This window comes from Barbatula barbatula (genome assembly GCF_947034865.1).
Source record: "Barbatula barbatula genome assembly, chromosome: 13".
Classification (NCBI taxonomy): Eukaryota; Metazoa; Chordata; class Actinopteri; order Cypriniformes; family Nemacheilidae; genus Barbatula; species Barbatula barbatula.
Genome location: NC_136776.1, coordinates 16,292,954 through 16,315,246, shown reverse-complemented (window position 1 = coordinate 16,315,246; position 22,293 = coordinate 16,292,954). Strand labels below are relative to the sequence as shown.

The 22,293-nt window shown below is 40.0% G+C and overlaps 1 protein-coding gene across 3 annotated transcripts in view; it reads left to right on the top strand.

The window, feature by feature from the left end:
• Positions 1-22,293, top strand: part of nek7 (NIMA-related kinase 7) — a 46,553-nt gene that overhangs the window by 1,721 nt on the left and 22,539 nt on the right. The window contains exons 2-6 of one of the 3 annotated variants that reach the window (XM_079471497.1): positions 4,745-5,007; positions 10,687-10,768; positions 15,499-15,636; positions 18,097-18,159; positions 21,746-21,856. In XM_079471497.1, the coding sequence (XP_079327623.1) occupies positions 10,715-10,768; positions 15,499-15,636; positions 18,097-18,159; positions 21,746-21,856 (366 nt within the window). In that variant the 5' untranslated portion in view covers positions 4,745-5,007; positions 10,687-10,714. The remainder of the gene's footprint in view (positions 1-4,744; positions 5,008-10,686; positions 10,769-15,498; positions 15,637-18,096; positions 18,160-21,745; positions 21,857-22,293) is intronic. The other 2 variants (XM_079471496.1, XM_079471498.1) reach the window with 2 other exon arrangements.

Sequence of the window (22,293 nt, the reverse complement as noted above, 5' to 3'; positions counted from 1 at the left end):
AATGAGAAAATCTCAGTCAATGTGTGCTTTGATCCAACGGCAACACAAAATCCGCCGTGCTGGATGATTTTGGCATTTGTTGTGTCCTTTCGCAATCGACTAATATTTCACACAGGATGACATGGAGAGCGGGGAAGAGGCTCTGTGTTTTGAAAGCCTGTCTCTCTTAATACGCAATTCTCCATGATTTGCAAATAGCTGGGCACGCCAGCATGGCATACTAACACTCATCCGCCTCAGCTGAGTTTCTCCGGCCCAAGGGCTGTCGAGGTCTGTGGCTGGAGTGAGCCGTAACACCCCCTCATTCCTGGATCTTCCACGACAGGACCTTGCTCTCTGCACTCAATCAGTCAGGGAAACAAACAGCCGGAGAGAGCTGTTACAGGAAGCTGTTGTGTGTTTTTTCAGAAGTCATGCCAAGTAGGAACTTTAAGACCTTTGCCAGTTGCCTTTGAGGAGCGGTGAATAAAAAACCCTTAACACAAGCTAGGCCTGGAAGTTAGTGGGGTGTTTGAATTCCTCTGGAGGGTCTAGAGACGTGGGCCGGTTCCAGGGCTTCATCCCGAGCAGGCATTGGTGGAAGGCCAAGGAGGTGGCGACCGAGGACTAGTGCCACCATACTGTGAAGGCTGGGCGAGTGCCCAGCTTCGTTGACAGTTTAACAGTGAATATTTTACAGCGCAGCATACTGCATGCTGTAAACAGGGGTGAGCTGCATAAAGGCTGTTTATCGTGCTTGGGAAGCCTTGGAAAAAACGGTGTCTTTTAAGCCGCGCATTAGAGTAAAGCAGATGGCATGGGCCAGTGTGGCTAGGAAAAAAGCTGGAGATGAAAGCAGGCCAGTTTCTTTGAACAAGGATTCTGTCACGTTAGTATCTCTGGGTCTCCGGGTCAAAGCGTTTGCTGAGCTTCTAAAAGTCATGGGTTTTTTGCTGACGTTGGCCAAATATATCCCAGGGAATCTCATTAATATTGATGTTTTGATGTCGCAAGCATTTGTAGTGGTTGTTAACAGGCCAAATGTGTTTTTGCATATACTTGGTGTTTCAAGATCTTCCGACTGTTTTTAACAGCGTCATTTGTCGTGGCCATCGGTAGTCTTTAACCACAGGTGCAACAGAAGTAGGCCTGTGGGAACATGGGTAAGAATACAAAAACATATATGCTGCCTTACTGAAATTAGGAAGACACGAATGTGAGTAACTACAGTATTTTTTTTATACTCAAAGAGAGTCACGTCTGGCATTTTGGCAGGAACAGCACTCCTAAGCAGCCAGTTTTCATCTGGATCTTGATTTAACATTTGCAGTTATTTCGAGTTCTTTGCCAACCGGATCAGTAAACAGGATGTGATGTTGATGCTGACGGAACGTAACTTTAAAATGCCAGTATTCACTCATAAACCGTCAATGTATTTTTCCGTTTAGAAAAGTTTCCGATTTATCTGCAGGTCTTCCCCCATAAGCTTTTTATTATTGCTTGGCTTTTGAAAAAGTTTTGAATAATGCTTTCCACAGGAGGCAAGGAATTGTGTGCAGATTTATGATACTAAGTTAAACATAGTATCCTAGTTAGCCTTTTATATTTGCAATAAAGGCAGTTGATATCAGCCTGTTTGGAAAATACAAAAATCTACATTTTTGTATGATAACTCGAGGCCACACATTTAAAAATTAAAGGACTTGCATACTCATAAAAACACAACATAGGCAATCAAGGCCAGAAATGTAACCACAAATTCTTGGTTAGCCTGTTGCCGGTTTGCGTTCCTGTTGTACATAATTAATGTATGTTCTTGTGTTACTGTGGTGGGAACAAACCTCATGACTGCTGATACCTGAGATGCCTTCAAACGTCTTCGTCAATAAATCAAAAGTTATTGTTTAGGTAGCTATTAAGATTTCAAATGTAGCTTTAAATTACTTGTTCAACAAGAAATCTCTTTCAAGATTCTGTAGTAAGAGAAGACATGCTTGTATTGCGTCATAATTTGCGCAACTGTACCTGATAAGCTTCTGTTTTTAAAAGTATTTTGCGATCACATACTTGACAAGATCGTTCAGATACAGAGAAAAGCTATATTTCTCCAGAACTTCTCATGAAAATGACAGATCCTCTACGCCCTATTAAAGATTCACCAAAGAGCTTCTCTTTGATTTGTGCTCTGTGTTCTCTAGAAGAGGAGGTGATGGTGTTAGAAGATGGTTTGAGCTTTACAAATGTATCTCATGAAAGAGCTGAAGTGGATTTGATGGAGCGCTGTAGCAGGGGTTTGGACTAGGGAAGTTCCTAATTACAGAGTGTAGGAGGCCGAACCTCTCGTCGGTCTTTTCACCATCATGATGATGATGGTGCTTGAGCGTTTCTCGAACCGTTATCTGCAATCCTTTGACAGAACTGCTCTGCCTTTGCACCTACATGAGAGCAAAAATTATTATGAAATGTACTACTTTAACAAATAATTAGCATTACTGGATTATTGGGTTTTGTACTCATAGATCAAAGTACATCTTTAATCATTAAACGTGATTTAGTTTAGGATTTCAACACCATCTTTAACTAGCGTTCCTACATTTCATCAGGTTATTTAAAGCCGCAGTCAGTAACATTTGACTCTATATCGCCCTCTCTATCTTCCACGCATTAGTCATTATTTTAAGTTTACAGCTATAAATCTGGGTAAGGGAAAGAAACCCTTTTGTGCGGTGCTTTTTAATACCTAATTTTGTTAATTTTAAGCAAGAAAGTATCATATTTTAGCTTTATAAATGCAAGAATAACAAATAAGATTCATAACAGTCAACATCAGAGGCTTCCACTGTAGACAGCTTTTTATTATCTAGTTTTGTTTTACATCAGTCTAGTCATACTGAGTTATTGTTGTTTTGGAAACTTGTGATAAGGACATCGACATCAGAACTTCCTGGTTCGACACGAGTAGGTGGACAACGTAGATGGTTTCTTGATCATTTCTGTTCAGCACAATCCATCTTAAAGTGAGCTTTAGTAGTAAATAAAGCACTAGTAAAAATTATTTCAGGAGGGATGAATACAATGAAAGTAGTTAAAGAACCATTTATTTCTTTGAAATGAAACTGAGGTGTTGCGACACTGTTGCGTGTCTAAGGGACTGAAACGGTTAACTGGTGCGTATCATCGAATCTCTCAGAAAAGCACTTAATGCTTCTTAGCTCGGATTGAATTGTGATGTTGACGAACTGTCAAAGGCCGCAGAGGAAAGTGTGTTGTTATATTCCTCAGATTATTGCATCATGAATATTGCAGAGAAATGAAGCATGATCAACATCTGTTGTTTCGGTCCTGAGTGATACGGAGCGTAACAGTAATAATAAATCGTGCGTTTAGCGATTGGTGGAACTTTCGAGCGATTCAGATGCTGAAAGGAGGAGCCGGGAGGGATAGTCAGGAGTGTAGGCTTCTGTTAGCGTGATTGTAGCCGGTGGGCTTGACCTCTGGCTGTGGCAAATGAAAAGAATTTAGCCCTGTGGTGGAAGTTGTCACAACCCGTTGTGGTTGAAGGTTAGCTGGAGAACTGTGGTTAGTGACATGGCTTAGTCCTCATTAGACTGCATGAGACCAGGGGTCTCCAGGATGCAAAACAAGTTTAATGGAAACATTTGTTTATTATAGTCTTGTTTCTAAAAGTAGTACTTTTTGGGTGTGGTGATGTTTCTTACATTTTGAGTGAAGATGGAAAAAGAAATATTGTGTTTATGTGAAAATATTTTTTTCCCTTAGGTTTTGTTTTTGACACATTTTTTTATTTACAAGATGCTGTCAAACGGGTGCCTTCAGGTGTGTGCGATCTAGCTGAGATCTATCAGATTAAGGTCTTTCATGCTGCGCTTTCTTTGGAAGTCAATTAGGAAGTAACATCGATTCACTTGACAACTCATTGACTCTTTGAGAAAACTTTGCGTCTCTCAGATTTTATCATTTAATTACAGGAAGACCTATTTTATGACAGGTTTTTGTAATCGGAATGTAATTTTTGGTGGTGATGTTTGTCTGTGGGCTTTTTATCAACCTGCTCGACCAGAAATAAGGACTTCTCCCAACAAACAATAAGATCAATGAGTCATAATTATTGTTGAAGGAGCATAAGGGAGGATCATTGTCTATTGTAAAGTATATCATATTTCTGCATTTAGAAGTGCTATATATGTTCCTTTTGACAGTAAATCAGCACACAAAATATCGCTAAGAGACACAAGACATTTAGTCTCTTAAGCAAATGCTAGAATAAATATGTATAAATACACGCATTACTGGTGCACAATGAGATTTACTTAAGGTCAAATAAGCATTGTTAGGACTATATAGGACTGTCCATTTAATGTAGAAACAACATGGCCAATTCCATTTAAGGGGACCTGCAGTGTATGTAGATAAAAATTGTTCATTCTAAGATAATAAAACATATTGCTTCATTATGTAAGGTCTTTATACACCTCTAATCACATAGTTAGGTATATTATATTGCATTTCTGTCAACAGGGCCTCCGAAAAAGATCACATTTAAATTGAAAGTGCGTTTTAAAACCACAAATATGTCTATATAGATAAAACCAAACAAATTAACCTCTCGCTAACAAGACATAAATGTTTTAAATGCTTTGGCTAAAATGTTTTTTCCGCATCCCGTGTTATTCAAATCGGTAATTTTGGCGCAGACAAACAGGCTAGTCAAGTTACCTCTAATGGATTATTTGCATCACTTTAGGACTCCCTTTTCCTCGCTCAAGCTCTGAACATCAAACGGCATGGGGGAGATGCGCACCCCTGCAGGGTAATTAACTGTACCCACTCAGACCCTCGTCTATAAAGCACCTGCAGGCTTGACGGCACGCTCACAAAAGCCAGAGCTCAGAACTGATTCATCAAACCGACCCTCGAGATGAGGCAGACAATGGGCAACTGGGTGACGTGGTCCGGGTCTATTGCTGCCCTGCCAGTTTCCCCGAGCCACGTCCTTTTGACTCAAGGGTATGTAAAGTGTATCATTACACCTGCACGCACTCGAACCTCCTACGCCATGCTGAATGTTTGTGAGAGATGCGCACATACGGATAGGATAGAGGGGTCATGGGATGCAAGTGCATCGCAGAGGCACAGGTTCAAGCTCCTCTGAGACTTGCCCTGTAAGAGTCAGGTATTAAGGGGAAAGGCCTGTGCACTACTTTGTGTGTGGGTATAAATCACAGACGGCCCTCACATGCAGAGGCTGTTTGTGCTGTGCTATTTACTTCCGCTGAGAAATAATCATTACCCTATAAAATGTGAAACTGAAAAATGTAAAGGAGGCCTATAAATAGGCAACGGACAGGATTATGGATGGCCGATGCAAAGTCCCTCAAGACCGTGCGACTTTATTCCCCTCTGGTTCTCTATGAAAATGCAGTCGTTCCACATAGAAGAACAGCTTTTAGATGAACCAGCGGTCGCAGTGTTTTTGTGCAATTGCTGAATATTATACTCCATTAATTTCTATACATTCCAGTTGTTTAGTTTATTGAGATTAATGGAATTCTTTGTAATATTTGCCCAGAAAACAATGTATTCGCATTAATATGCGGATGTAAAGTGTCGTTTTAGTGTGCATTCCTCTGAAGGACTTTCCTTGGCTAAAGGGATAGTGAAATCCATTTGATTCATTTATCCTTTATTCACACTCATGTCATTCAAAACCTGTAGGCCTATATGACTATTTCTTCTGTGTAACACAAAATAAGATATTTTAAGAATGTGTCCACATACAATGTAAGGCAATGAGGTCCAGTGTTGTTTGGTTACCAACATTCTTCAAAATATCACATTTTGTGTTCTGCAGTACAAATAAAGTCATACAGATTTGTAATGACATGACAATGAGTAAATGATGAAAGAAATGTAGTTTTCGGGTGAACTATTCCTTTATGATCTGCTTTGTCACAATAGAGAGTTGTTCTTATAATTTGTTTTTGTACAATTAACATCAAACAAATTCATACGAATTAGCCACCTTGTAAAACTACCTACTTGTAAAACTATAAAATTACGAGTGCTTTTGAGATCAGGCTAAATCATCAAATAGCTACACAATATATTTTACCGTGCCCTGAATCTTTGAAGATTCAGTTTTTGATGGTGACTTGCGTGTATCTTTTCCACAGTGATTAAAATAAACATGCAAATGTCTGTCCTTTTTAATTCCTCACTGTTCCATCATTAAAGCTGTCCCTCACAAAGCTCACAATGATCAGATGGGTCAAGCTTTTCTGTCGCAATAAAAAAGTCCAGGTTTCTTCATTTCTTATAATCATGGCCACTTCTTTTACTGTATTCAGAAGCTCAAAGGAGCCTTTGATGTGCGATTCACACCACGCTCCGCTGTTGGCCTTCTTCCTCACCCTTCATCCGTGCTCGGATTCGCCTGCCTCTTATTCCGGTCCGTGTGAACACCTGTGAGCAAAGGCTAATTTAAGTCCAGAGCCAGTTACCATCTTCACGCCTTGATCCACTTTAAAGAAGCTCCCTTTCTTGTTATAGCTTTCCTTTTCCCACATAAATAATAAAGGAAGCACTCAGGGACTTAAAGCAACCTGGCACCACACACCCACTTCCTGTTAAAAAACCCTGTTGTGCTAGCTATAGGCCACTGGTGGTGCTGGCTGATATTTTCCGGGTTATAGAATCACTGTGATAATATTATTTTGTTTATTGTGACAATTTAAAAGCATTTTTTTTAGCTTTTAGGTTAACTTAATACCTGGTGTATCGTTCATAATCTGTATTTTTTTTTACTAGATGTTTACCGATTGTTTTTGGAATTAAATATTCAAAATTTCGCTGATGTCGTTCTGACACCTGATATCTCCATATGTTGTGTTTTTTTGGGGGGGGACAACGAATTAAAACCATTTTTTTTGCCATTGTCATCTATAGAATTTAAAAGAACAGGAAATGACGAAACAATCAAGATCAGGAAATGTTGCAAGCCAGATCTGAACCTAAATTGGCCAATTGCTAAATTTTAGTTAAGAAAGAGCACAACTTTTACGTGGATAAAACGTATACTTACAACTGTGTGGCAATGTTGTTTATTAGTCTGTTCCCAGGCCTCTATTTCAAGTAGGTTGCCGACTGTTATCATCGCACGTAATGGCCCTTTTGTCATGCAATGCTATGTATAGCCGCTTTAGTTGTTGCCGCGGTCCCTTTTCAGTTTGTTAATTTTATAAGGCACGCAGCTGGAGAGCCACGTGTTAATCGCGGGCGCTGTAAATAGCCGGTGGAAAAAGTGCAGATGAATGTTTTTCTAGACAGTTGGTTGTTGATGATGGAGAAGGAGTGTGTTTTGCTTGCATGTTTGTGTGTGTATATACACATTCCTGTGTTTAGTCTGGAAAGGGTGCGGCTCTACCCCTCTTGTTTAGGTGCTTGTGTACTGATGTCATGTGGCATCTTTAATCGATTCTGTTAATGAGGGTGTTGGGAAAGGGCTGGATGCAAAAGCTGTGGAACGTGCCGGTGCCCTCTAGTCATTTTGGCACTATATAGGTCAATCAGAGGAGCCACACTGCCAGAATTAATCTGAAGTGTTTAAAAGTGAAAGTGGAAATGAGGCCAATGAGGGCAACCTGTACCATACTGCTACTGGTAAATGCCAGCTAGACTACCAAATACTGTAATGCCAAGCTCTGTTTATTGTAGACTAGACATACAACAAAGTCCATAGTTTGCATGACATTTAAATTATTTTATATGTGCTTATGCGTGTAACGTAATTTGAACATGAATTTAGGAGAAATGCATTTGTCAGCTCCATAGATTGTAAAAAACATGGTTGAAGCTGAGGTGCCTGGTTGCTGAAACCACCTGTCACTCGGATGACCACGCCCTTAATAATTCAGAATTTTAAGGCTTATTATAATCTAAATGTATGAGTTGTAGAACAATTCACCCCCCTCACAGTTGTCATGAAGGGCAAAATTAGCTATATAGACCATTTTTGGTACCAGGCTGTAAACATATTTTTTCTTCTGCTGTAAAGTTCGGCATTTTAACATGTGGCTCAATGAGATTCTGCTCTCTTTTGGAGCCAGTCTCTAGCTGCCAGTCGATGAATTGCAGTTTAAGTCACTTCCGTGTTGGTTTCCGCCAAAGGTTGTCGCTTGGTCGTGTCCTATCGCACTGAATCCAATGTGGACAGAATTTCGAATTTCTGTTGTCTTTTGTCACGTATATGTAAATTCTTGCATGTACATGTAACAACCGCAAAGGTCATAGAATTGAATCCCAGGCAACACACATATTCTTTGTTTCATGTTGAATTTGCCACTATGCAATATCTCATTATGGAAGTAAAATATGGCAAATAACTATAAAGCTTGACAGTGGCCTTCAAAACGGATGAATTTGTTTTTTGTGCAAATAACCACACAGGTCCACTTCTCTGAAGTTTTATACATAACTCGAATTCACGAATCGATGAAAACAGTCCAATTTCTAAATGTAATGGGGAGAAGACAGTTCTGTTAGTAAAGTGTCAGCAAAAGCACACTCGCAAATCTGCAGCGCATTGACTGCTGTCTCAGACTGTTAATTAGCACACAGGATTATTTACCTCTGCCTCAGTCGTCACTTACGAAACTTTGGAGATAAAGAACACGACGTAGAACACAACGCTTGTGTTTTTATGGAGGCTGGGTAAGGGCAGTGTCTGTTTCATTCATTTGAAATCTCATAATTGCATTCTCTACATTTGTAGAGAAACTGTGTTAATAGTTTACTCCCAAGAGAATCCCTTTCGTCCCTTTTTACAATCCATAAAGCAGAGACATTAAACTAAACAGCAAAAATGGCAAACAAAAACAAATCTTCACCAGCAACAAACCCTGCCACTCAAATCTCAGACTCAAGGTTGGTTTTTAATTAGTATTATTAACCTTCCCCAAACCGAGCTGATTTTATTTTGCCATGGTGACAGCTCCGGCACCATTTCTCCCGTTCACCGGCATGAGGTATTTTAATTGGCTCGAGGCTCCGCGATCCACTCAGCCCTGACAACGCGTGGAGACGGACGTGCGGCACGGTGAGCGACATGTAAATGGCCTTTCTATGAAAGGAGTGTTTTTTTAACCCTCGCTCATATTCTTTCAGTTCATCGAGGACACGGCGAGCTTCCCCGAGCTGTGCGCCGCAGTGATGTGACAACCGAGCTATCATTAAAAATTTTGATGGCTGCCGCACGCACAGGCCCATCTCCAGGCTTGATGTAAAGAAAAGCATGCAGTCGTCTTTTGTTGTTGCTCTCTGTCATCGACGAGAGCTCGGGCCTAATTTATTCCTTCTTATCATTGCAAAAACAAAGACAACACACCTCTACTGTATCTCACGCGTATGTACACTTCACTGTGTCCACGTAAATGCCTCTGTTGGTGTAGTAGTGGAATCCACAAATAGAGACTTGGTACTATCGGCAGGTTTATTGATAAAAAATTTTGTGTTTGCAGATACATTTTTTGGGTTGCAATTAGTTGCAATTTAGTATTTTATTAATGGGGAATGCTGACAACTGGAAAGCACGCTATATAGAACAATATATAGTTTATGTACAATTAATATAATATTATAAATTATTCTAGCTAATATTTTATCTACCAATCTTTGGCCAATAGTCGCTTTAAAAGAATATAGAACTGATTATGAATGCTAGAATTGTATAGTTTTATTGAATTAACACTGCATATAGGAATTTATAATCCGTCTGATATAACACACCTGTGTTTTGACTTGCATAACCTTATATGTTTTGCTTATAGTAAATGTTTTCTTGTACGGCTGCTATAACAATGAAAATTGTCAAAAGCGCTATATAAATAAAGCTGACTTGACTTGGCTTGACTTATTTCACGTCATGTAGCTTTTACTGGTTTTGCTGTCAATCTTACAGGTAAAATCTTGAAATCCTGAATATTCCGACAGCATCATATTTGGTTACAAGCATATCGTAGCCTTCCTTCCAAAACCTCGGACATCCACATTTTCTGTTTTTCGGGATATGGCAAAACCGCTGTACTTTTCAAATGATTAAATACTTTTTGTCAAAGTTGACAAGCACTTTGTAATTCTTTACATTGGTTAGATATTTGAAAATCCAGAGACAAAAATAAAGGGTGACTAATGATAGTGATTTATGGCAAAAACTAAATGTGGAGATACATGGTTTCCGAAGGACATGAGCGATATAAAGCAAATGCCTTGCATTATTACTACACCAATAACATTCTCAAGATTTGTTACGTCACTGCTTTCCCATTGTCTTAACAATGTGCCACAAATAACCATCCAAAGCCCTTTCATCTTGCAAACAGGTTTTAACAATTGAGCTGTACTATTCAATTTAAAGCGTGTTCAATGCCGTGCCTCTTTGACAGGTCTCATTAACTCAATGGGTGTCGTGTTCTCAGGTATCGAGTTCCTCGGACGAGGTGACGCTGGTCGTAGTGTCCGCGGCAGTGGTGTGTGATTGTCTGGAGCTCTGCTCTGGACCCTAATTCTATTACCAGATTCACACATTCACCCTCATAGGAGCTTAGATTATAAAACACAGGAGGGGAGAGGATGTTTCTGAATGGTAAAGGTTTGTTTGATTGATTCTGTTTTGTTGTGTTTGTTTGGCAGGGGTGTACAGAACTGAGCTGCCGTCACGATGGACGCACAATCACAAGGTCAACAGCCTCCTGTGCCAGCATTTCAGCCACAGGTACGAACACTGCTTAACTCTACATAAACAAAAAGCACACATACGCACACCTAACTTTCTTTGAAATGTCATTATTTATTCATTCTACAAAGCCATTTTAGCACTTTTTAGTCTACCGACCCGACTCGCCACCTGCTTGCCTAGCAGCATGTAGCACGAGCCCGTCGCCCTCTTCCACATCCACATCTGCCCCTGTCAAATCTCCCCGTGTCTGTCAATCCACCCGCAGAGAGACAGGCGGCGGTCTGCTCTGGCTGTCTCTCCACTGTGCCGGGTGAGAGGTGATAATGAGATTCTGCTCTCTGCACAAGCAGCGTTTCCTGCACACCGGAATCATCATGTGTTTCTCCACCATAGTGCCAGAGACAGAGGTGTTGAAAATCTGCTGCTTTTAGCAGTCTTTTGCTCATTCTCTCTTTCTTTCTTTTTCTCCTCTCTCTCTCTATCCGTATTTCGTCATGTGTCCTTTTCACACCTGGACTAATTTGCTTCGTCATCTGACTTGATTATTGTTGAATAACTTTATTATTATTACGTAGTTTTGTTTTATGTTTTGATTAAAATCATTTGTTTATATTAGAATGTGAATCATATACAATATGCTAAGATTCCTGTTCGAATTTAGAATTTTGGTCAATTTTGTTGTTCAGTCCAAACATATATATTTATTCGGTATTTAAAGTCTCCATGAAATAAAAGTGGACCTTTTTTGGATTTAGTATTAATTTGTTAGCTTTAAGGATATCTATAAAAATGTTTGCTCTAAAACATTGACAAAATGTACATAAATGTTGGATATACGTTTTAAAAACATATAATATATTTCTGCACACCGAATCAACGTTTTTTATTAAATCATTCCAGGCAGTGAGGAGAACTAAATGCTATTGGATGTTTAAAAAGTAGATTAAATCCCGATTCAGTGGAAATTATGGTAACAAAGCTGAGCATTTCAAGGCACTTTGTTGGGAAAATTCCCAGCCTTACGATGTATAGTAAGTTTAATATAGATCGGTTGCATTTTGTAAAGTTTTAGATTTGCTGAATACTGTATTGAAGTGCTGTATTGAAGCCCACTGTCATCAATAAAACATACAAGAGGTTTGACATTAGTTAGAACGCAACAGTCAAGGTATTCCTAGCAGTAGAATACACCACAAGAGTTTAAGAGAATGACTTTTACAAGGCTGAAGGATTATTCTCAACAAGTATCCAAGTTTGACTCTTATTCCCTTCGGTGAAAAAAAAGATACTGCTTAAAACCCGAAAAGTTTTCACGGGTGATACCGTGTCTCTGAGGTTTGATGGATATGCATAGGAAATAAGACCGAAGTTGGTAAGACGTGCATATTTGATGGCGCATTTGCTCTCTAAGTGAGTGGGAGGGCGAGATCTTCAGATCCGTTTTTAATCGTCACTGTGGATTTTACCATGGAGCGAAACCCCAGTGTAAAGCGAGCCGAGCTTTAAATACTGGAGCAGATGGAATAGGAGCGTGAGTACTAGCAGGGTGAAGGAGGTATAAATATTGCATGGGCTGGGCCTGGAGAGAGAGTTTGATGAAAAGGATACGAAACAGGATCTCCTGCCTTGTTTCCCCCCCGCAACGTAGATCCCCCTCTAGCACCCACCAACCAACACCACCAAGCCCGTCTTGCTACTCCACCACCTCTTCAGTTGTCCTTTCCCTGGCAGCTGCTGGCAGTGTTGTGCTGTCAGCTCACACCTAGTCTCCACACTGCTGCCACCCCGTCCTCTGTCATCCTCTTCCTCCTTCTATCTTGTGTTCCTTGTCATCTAGCTGCATTTCTCTTTTACACTTGTGTCACCAGCGGCCAATCCTACATCCTTTGCTGTTGCTCCTGTGATGTGTTGTCCCTTTGAGTCATTACCCAGCATGCACCGCTGCATCTTCCGTCCCCTCTGACCTGTGCTTCTATCGCCACATGTCGCTTGCCTAAACCTTACAAATTCCCTTTCAGTGCTAAAAGTTGGGATGTTTGGTGATATCACCTTGCTCCGTCTGCACCCCCCTCCGTACCTTATTTTGGTTTTCTCCGCCTCCTGCCGAGCCCAAGCAAGCCCTGTTGAGCTCTCGCCCCCGCCGCAAGCTGCAATCTGTACAAACTGCGTCACGCCGCTGTCGAGTGACCCCTGCGGTAGTCGAGATCCTCGGCTGCTGCGGTTCATCTTGTGTCAGCTCAGCGCTCTAAATCGTGCGACAGCGCACAGGCAAGAATGAGACAAGCTGTCAGTCAGGGCGCCCCTGCTGCCCTTTGAAGGCGAGGCCAGGGGGCAAAAAGGTGCCACAAATGGCCTGTGAAGTTTACATACACTGCCCACTGCTAAACAGATTACCTCTAATGAAGTGTCTGGAGCTCAGGCCGCGTCAGGCCTAATCCTGGCTGGCAGTGCGTCCCTTCGGCTGCCAAAAAAGCCGCCATCCTCTGGCCTCATCCCACCGCTATGCCGGCCGCCCCAGCGCTGGGAGGTGCCCACTGTTAATCAGGCCGGACAGTGTGCGAGCTGACATGCAAATGTAGGTCATTGCATATGTAAATGTGTGATTAGCAAGCCGCATGCCAGAACACATTAGCTCGACTTTGCTCTCAGCATGCGCTTGTCATGCCGCTTTAGAGGCTCATGCTAACATTTGTCAAGCGACCATGCAGGGAGTGAAAGCAATGCCTTGCCCCTGTGCGCATTGTCCGCCGCTGACCAAACCCCCATCAACACATTGTATTTATATATCAGACTGTTATCATGACCAAAATAATTAATGATATTATCACAGTACTTATTGAAATTGTAAACAAGAAATGCTTCAGTCAAATTCATCTTATATTTGGTTAATTCTGTGTATTCTCATTTGGCCAGCAAGTGTCACTCAAAGTACAATTGCAGGGAGGCAGAAAGGCAGTTTGTAACCATTGTGGCCCTTAAAGGGAAAGTTCACCTAAAAGTAAAAATCCTATTATCACTTTTTTGTGTCCATATAATGCAAGTAAATGGTGGCTAATGTTGTTTGGTTTCCAACATTCTTCCAAATATCTTCTTTTGTGTAACGCAGAATAAATTCATAGAGGTTAAGAATGACATGAGGTTGAGCAAATTAAGTTTTCTTTTCTTTTTGTAATACCGCCACCTATTATGTTGAAGTGTCAACCACATACTGTCACTGAATAATTTACAGTATTATCACGTTGTGTAGATCAAGATGTTGTAGTATTAACACAATATCAATATTACATTTTATTAATATCATGATTATTATCTAAATATGTGTATATGTATGCATTAAATATGTCACTGTTATTTTAATAGTTTTTCATGTTTTTCAATTGTAAAAACCAAGCCAAAATAAATCGTAAAATTAGTTGACGTTAAGAAATTCACCCATATATTTGTTCAAACCAGAGTTCTTGCTGTTGCGATCTATTTTCAGTTTAGTTCTTTGGGTTTGACACAAAATAGCGTTGCTGGGAAACATGGTGTCTTAGATATCAGGTTGATATGGTTAAATGCAGTCTGATCCAGCGTTCTCTCTTCATTGCGGTGGCGTGGATTCTGCTGCTGCACCAGATGTGTCCCTGAAAGAAGAGGCTGAGAGCGTGTTGTCACATGGAAAAACAAGCTACCTCAGTGTGTTAATTGGATGGGGCAATTCTTTGGCTCACACCTTTTTTCTCCCTTAAAGCTGTCAAGTTAGAAAACAATGAAATTCTTAAATTGGTCACCCTTTGATCCACATCCGCCCCTCCAGCTTCTAGTCAAGATGCTTTTCTACCTCCAACTGAATTCAACATCTATATATGTACATCTCTGACTGTTAAAATGTTGATGGGTTTGACAGATTGTCTATATATGCTGCTATTGCAAGAAAGATGCTGATGCACTCTGCGATGACCGATGAGTATTCAGACTGAGTATCAGAAAAATGAACATTAATGTTTTGCAAAGCTCAAGCTTAACTTTAAACCAGAACATGAAAATGCATGGCTATAAATAAAAAGATGGCAGCAAATAAATAATCATTTTTTATAACTTGAGGCATAAAAGTTAACACGCATACAGTATTTATCAAAGGAAAGATAAATATGTCTTCTCGCTTAAATTTGCCTTTAAGGATGACTTATGGCCATTTCTGGTTGGTTTGCTGTGCCATGATGTTGCGTTCCACTTTCTGTCACCATGGCTTGCCTGAGTGTTCGTGAGATTAAATTTACACAAGAAAAGCCTCTAAAGGTCAATCTGTTTATTTATTTGTTCACACCATCTCCGTGGGGCTAATCGCGGGTTTTGTTTGGATTTTTAATTTTAGAGCGCAAGTGTCAAGGCGCCGCACAAATTCTTAAGAAAAAGACTCGGGGTGGTTTGTCACTAACTGGTCCAGCATAAGTCACTTCAAAAACAAGAACGTCACACTGGCCTGATTCGTTTCGACAGTATTCTGCAAAGATTCATATTGTGCTTTGGATCTAACACGAATGCTTAATGTTGATTCGTTCCCACACTCTCTTGCTCTGACATATCGCCCTAATGACACCTATCGCAGATGCCCCCGAGAGCTTGCGCCTTCTGTTGGCACATCAACAAAAACAAACATAGAGGTTGGCCAGCAATGGGCTATCCGCAGCAACATGCTTGTTTGATCACTTTAAATTTAAGACGGATAAAAAGCTAGACACGAATGCTGTCTGATGTGCGTTTATTTTGTTGTTCTTTTTCAGAAAATCCAACAAGATATAGGCTATAATAATTTAGCCAATTTCGCCATTATAAAGAAGATTGGCAGAGGACAGTTCAGCGAGGTTTACCGTGCCACATACGTACTAGATCATACCCCAGTAGCTCTGAAGAAAATACAGGTGAGTTTTGCTCATTTTAAAGCTGCATTCCTTAACTTTTTTGGGTTAAAGATTTACAATCAGCTTATAATAAACTGTGTACATTGGTGATTTATAATTTGAGCTGTTGGGTGTGATTTTGCAATTATGTTATTTGAATTAAACCCACGTAAAGTAACCTGCAACCTGCAATTGCATATTTCGAACAGAGATGGTAGTAAAGAGGTAACAATTACAGACTGCAGCTTTAACAAACAAGTTAAACATTCACAGCAATGAATCAGATTTCAAACTGGCATGTCTTTTAAAAACGGTATTGGTGGTAAATAGATTCATAGACATGTGATTTATACTTCAAACATACTTCAATACTTATACAATACACATTATTTAGTATATATATCAATATATGAAAACATGTTAATATGTGTTATTCAAGTCAGAAGTCATGCCTTTATAACATACTATTATAGGATATTAACAGCCTAGGAAGTCTTTGAAACACAAATCAATACAGCCATCAGTTTGTTTGCAAATATTTATCTTGAAAAGAAGCTAGGAACTGATTGGTTCTGCAAGTGTGATAATCAAGATTGAATCTGTTTCTTGTCTCGCCACACACACATTCATAGACATAGCCAGCAGAAAAAAACTCCAGAGCTGGATGTGCAAAGCAGACGCACTGAAAGAAATAATTGGCAAGCTGTAGATTAAGAGAATGGTGCCCGGTTACCATAGCTGCTGCTTTTCTAAGATGCTTCGCACACACACCATCTTCAGCACAGTGGTCTGCTCCCTCACTACCACTGGCTTTATCCACACTAATGAGGAGCCGAGGAAGAGTTGGTATTTTTGTATGTGCCATTAAAAAATGACAGGTTGTAACACTTTTAACTCGATGAATATATCCCATAATTCAGTTTGTTTTACATGCCAGTCACATCCGTTCATGCCGTGTGTTGAATTTTAACTTAGTCTGTAGTATCGCCTCTAAACTTCACAATTCCTGTAATGCACAGAGCTGTGAAATAGACAAAACCTTTCATGCACATTCTAGTGCAATGTGAAATCTTAAAATCTATTGTATTTTGCATTATGTGTTGAGCCTATATGCGTTGTTTTCTGACGCAAATGTTGTGCAATCTTGATTGAAGAATGAATACAAAGAATGTTTGCTTTTAGTCTTTAAGATGTTTTATCAATCCTAACAGATATTTGTAAAACAGATACAATCTCGATCTATTGAATGGTCTAAATATTCTTTCTGTGAAGTTTAGTCAGCTGCTTTTATATTACTAGATTTATGTAAATGTATGTTAATTATGTATTTATTTTTATATTAACACATACCACAGAGCGATACAAAAGACAGGAAACCGTCACATCTGTGTAGGAAATCGGCCGCATTGGTCAGTCATACAGTCTAAATGCAGAATGTTAGATTAATGGGATATTTCACTACCAAATCTAAATTTCCCCATGTTTTTCTCACCTTCAAGGTATCGTAACTGAATATGGTTTTCTTCTGGGAGAATAATCCAGTCAGAGTTATAATACAACGTATCATTTTGCTTACAAGCGGTAGAATGGGATTGAACGGGCGTGGATTTTTTGAAGCTCCATAAAGTTAATCCCTTGAATACAGAACTGCTCGACACTGCTCCGTTAACAAAGGTCTTCTGAAGCAAATCGATGCTTTTGTTCAGAGAAATATCCACATTGAAAGCGCTTTTAACGTTGATGTCTAGCTTACATCATCTCTCGAATATGCGTGAACCTGAGGCTTGTTCTTCCGGCAGATGACGCAGGCGTGTCGTCACTTCCAGTGACAAACGCTGCATTTTAGTTTTTAGCTGATAGGTTAGTGCGCATTCAAGAGATGACGGAAGGTAGACATTAACATTAATAGCGCTGTCAATGTGGATATTTTTGTTAAACAAACGCATCGATTCGCGTCAAAAGACCTTTGTTACGACCGCGGAGTCGTTTTGAGCAGTTTTTTTATCGATGGTTGCACTTTTTGGAGCTTTAAAAAATCAACACCCGTTCACTCAAATTCTACCGATTGGAAGCAAAATGAAACGTGGTATATTAACTCCGACTGCATTATTTTTCAAGAAGAAAAACTTTGGTAGTGAAATATCCCTTTAACTAGGTAGAATCAAGCATTCTTCAGAGCCATGTAATAATGATTGGACAAAGCACACTAGTAAATAATGCAACAAAGAAATCAACCCAGGTCTTGCCAGGAATTTTTCTCACCAAAACACAGGTGAATGTGAAAAAATAGGTACGTTTGAAGCAGCGGGGGGTGGATGCGGTGAGGCACGAATTTGGAGGTCCAGGTTTTTTTTAACAGCACCTCCCCTCCTTCTTGCCCCACCAGCCTCTACCACTACTGTTTTTTACTTGTTTTTCCTTCTTTATGGCATAACTCCCGTTCTCTCTCCTTTTTCCCTCTCGCTTTTGATCTTTTGATAGATATTCGACTTGATGGATGCCAAAGCTCGGCAAGATTGCATCAAAGAAATAGATCTCCTGAAGGTAAGAAACCAGAGGAACGAAAGACCGACACCATGTGCCGCTATTAGGCTCTCTAAAGGTGCCTCTGCCGAGACCTGATACCAGAGAAGCAGATAGAGAGAGAGATTCAGAGAGAGAAAACAATTGATCTGAATCAGACCTACAGCTCTCTTTTTCTCTCTCTCTTCCTCCGTTTCCTCTCTCTTTCTGTGAGGCAAGCACAGATCACGGTCCTCTTTGTGTCATTCCTTTAGGCCAAGATTGACTCCTTTTCTTCAATGCCACAAAATATAGTTTTCATCTCGCTAGTAGTATTTAGCAGTAGGGGGTTTTAATCCACCATGAATCTTTTGATGTACCCAAATATCTCTCTCATCGTCTTATGTTTTTTAAATGAATCGTTTGCGTTCATCAAACCACCTTAAACGGGCCACGACTCACTGTAGCGTGTACGCTAATGAACAAGTTAATCACAGCACCAATAAGAGTTGATGTCTAGTTGATCAGAGGTCTCTGGTATCTCCATGCTCTGTTTTGTCTTAGTATCGTTTGTTGGATAAGCCTCCCTTGACACGCACACACGCTTCTTGCTTTCTTGTTATGTTAATTGTTTCAACCACGATCGCCGCCCATTGCCGAGCCAGTTCGCTTTCCATCTCTAGATACTGGCTTTAAAACAGGATAATTGCTGCTTTTTCGTTACTACGTGGTATATAATAATCGAACTAAAGTTGCATTTATACATACGATGATCTGCAGAAATAACGTGAACAGATGTCACACGTTGTTGTTATGTCAGTGGGAGCGTAGGTAACATGATGTGTTTCCGAGATTAACGTTTGTGCTACTGTGATCACTTTCACAGCTTTTTTATTTTATTTTCCTTATATAATAATTATAATTAAAGCTTGATAAAAAGTTGACATAAGGTAAATGCACTATGCAAGTAATGGCAGGCAATGGAATCTAAAAAAAAGATAGTAAACTTTTTATTATACTTTTACTGTAGTAAACCATGGTCACACTGTCTTAATTTACAATCAACTTGGCTAACTTTAGGTTTTTTTACATTACAACACACATTTCAACTGTAAATGACTTGTTAAGCCAAGTTGATTGTACTTAATTTAAGGGAGCAAAATTATTTTTGTTAAAATTGTTCCACATCTAACAGTTCGGCAAAACAAATAATCATTTTTTTTTCTTATTTGAACTATTTAACTGTCTATACAAAAAAAAACTGAATTTATAAAGAGATTTGTAATTTATCGTGATAATTGTTAATATTTACTAATAAAATTAAAATGTGATATTTCTTTCAAATTGCTCAACATTGGTTTAGCTTAACAGGGGGAATAAAATTAAAAGGACACCTTTACTGGCAGTATGTACGATTTGTAATCATATTTTTAAAAGCTGTGGCCTGTTGTGCAGTCCGACCATTAGGTCATTCATCTATACAAACACCTTTTTGCAAGCAACATCGCAGCGACCCTGTGACCTCCAGTGTTACAAATGCTGCATGTGCGATCAGGACGAGCTCTCTGGAAGTTTCAGTCCTCCTGAGATAGCGTCAGTCCCACGGGAGGAAGGGAGGAGGATGCGGAGGTGGCGGGCGAAGAGGTCACGTCGCAGGCGGGGGGGTTCGCTGTCAAGCTCCTTAACAACACTTTGCCAGGCGAACGCTTCTCTGTGCTGAGGTCAGACGGTGTTGAAGCATTGACACACCCTCCTGGTCTTTCTACCATGTTCCGTGATTCGTTTCCCTTACAGATTACATTCTACTTCGCTGCTAATGAAATCAGTGATTCTAACCAGCTTACCTCGAGCTGCTAATAAGCCATTTGCGTGGAACAGAGAATCATGCCTTCTACCCCAGTGGACAAAGCCGGAGAAAAATACAAAAGGGTTGCAAATCAAAATAATGAGGGAGACTGGCAGTAGCCCCCCTCTCTCCGTGTATCTGCCTATTTGTTTCTCTGTCAGTTTAAGACACCCCTCATTTCCCTGCAGTAAACAAAATGATGCTGTTATGGGGAAATGTTTCGCCCTCTTTCTATTTTTTAACAGCAGATATCGCTGAAGAAGCTGACATAGTTTCTTAGAGTAATGTATGCCAAAAACCCCCTTCATGGCCTCATTAGTTGATTTATTTTAACCGATCGTATGGAATCAATATGAAAGTGTGTTTGCAAAAGTATATAATGTAGAATGTTGCTAACCAGACAACATTGTAGCCTATTGCCTTTCATTATATAGACAAAAGACATTTCTCAAAATATCTTATTTTGTGTTAAACATTTACATGTTTTGAACGACAAGGTGAATAAATGATTATTTATGATTTCTTTTGGCTTAACTTTTCCTTTAACATCTCCAGACACAAGAGGAACAAACTGGATTACGAAATGGCTCTGAGTTAACATAATATAATTGTCACTATAATCTGTCTCGTCATAAACAGAAGGTTCCCAACAGTAGAGAAGGCTGAAATTACAGCGTTTAACATGATTAAAGTAAACATCGCGATCGGGTCTGTGCTTGTTGCTTTTCATGTCCGCCGTGTTGGATGTGGCAGCCGAGAGGTTTGGGAAGGGGAAAGAGTGGGGCTGACACCGCCGGCTGCACTCGCTGCAGCTGTGTGATCCAAAAATACATCTAACGAAAGTCACGGGACGCTCACGAGATGCTCACGTCCTCCCTGTATCAGCACAGGCCATGAACATTTCTTTAATAACCCCCTCTGCCGTGTCACAGCGCATCGCGGGGCCGACACCCTCCCGCTCGCGAGGACCCTCGCCTGTCTTGCCTCTCATTGATATACTTGTTTTCTTTTATTTTACATCCCCCATCCTCCCGTCTTTGCAGTTATGAAGTCTTCTACGCATTGACCACCAACAGGAAACAATGAAAAGCTGAAGGCTTGGGCTTGCGGGGCGGGGCAGGGAGCTGGGGGTGTCTTGCGCTACTGCTGTTTGGCCTTGAATGTAAACGTCTGCAAAAAAACATTTTGTTTGTTTACTATTTGTGCATGCTAAGGCAAGAATCACAGTTACTTTGGATCAATTCCTCCAAAATAAACATTTTGTCATCATCAACCCTCATGTTGTTCAAAACCTGTATAGTATATGACTCTTTCTTCTGTGGTACACAAAATAGGATATTTTGAGAAATGTCTATATAATGCAAGACTTTGTGTTCTGCAGAAGAAAGACAATCAGGTTTGAAATGATGTGAGGAAGAGTATTGACATTTTTGGGTGGATATTTACACAATATCTGACGCATCTAAGATCTCTGTTCAGAAAGCCATGGAATCCCTTAAGACACCCTAGTAACCAACTAGTAGTCTATACAGCCATACTCAAGCAACTGTTTACATTGTGATCCGTTTGTATTGTCATTTTCAAAGGTTCCCTTTGGTCTAGAAGTCAGCTGGGGACCTCGGACAGTAGTTGATTATGTCATGTTTACCTTCATACAAGCATCTGCTCTGGTTTCTGCCACATTCCTGTTTGCAAGCTCTCCCGACCCACAGAGTCTTGTTAATATTTAAACAGTCACTGATACTCTGCCTCTACTTCTTGCCCTTTTCCTCTCATCCACAGCAATTGAACCACCCCAATGTAATTAAATACCATGCGTCATTCATCGAAGAGAACGAGCTAAATATAGTACTGGAACTCGCAGACGCTGGCGACCTCTCGCAAATGATAAAGGTAAGGGACATGTGCCGATTTGTCAGCACTTTTCTTTCCTTGTCGAATCCTTGATGAATAAATGGATGAATGAAAACGTGTAGATTCATCACATTAAAATCCATTATGATGTTGCAAACCCTGATGTTTAAGGTCATTATGAAACAGTAAATCTGTGAAACTGGATTTTCTATGTAAAGAAGTTGATTTTATGCAATAAATATGCACGTCTATTTGATGTAATTAGATTGGAGGTGTCTAAGTTAAGAGTGCAGGATGACATCATCTGAAGAAGAGTGTTGTTTTAGAGAGAAGTAACTGGGAGAAGGAAAGCACAAGACAATCTGTATCTCCACTTAGCTTACAAAACGTCTAATTTTCCTTCACAATCGGCAGTAAAACACAGCATACTTGAAGCGTGACTGTTTGCGAGTCAACCCGGAAAATCCTTTTAAAGG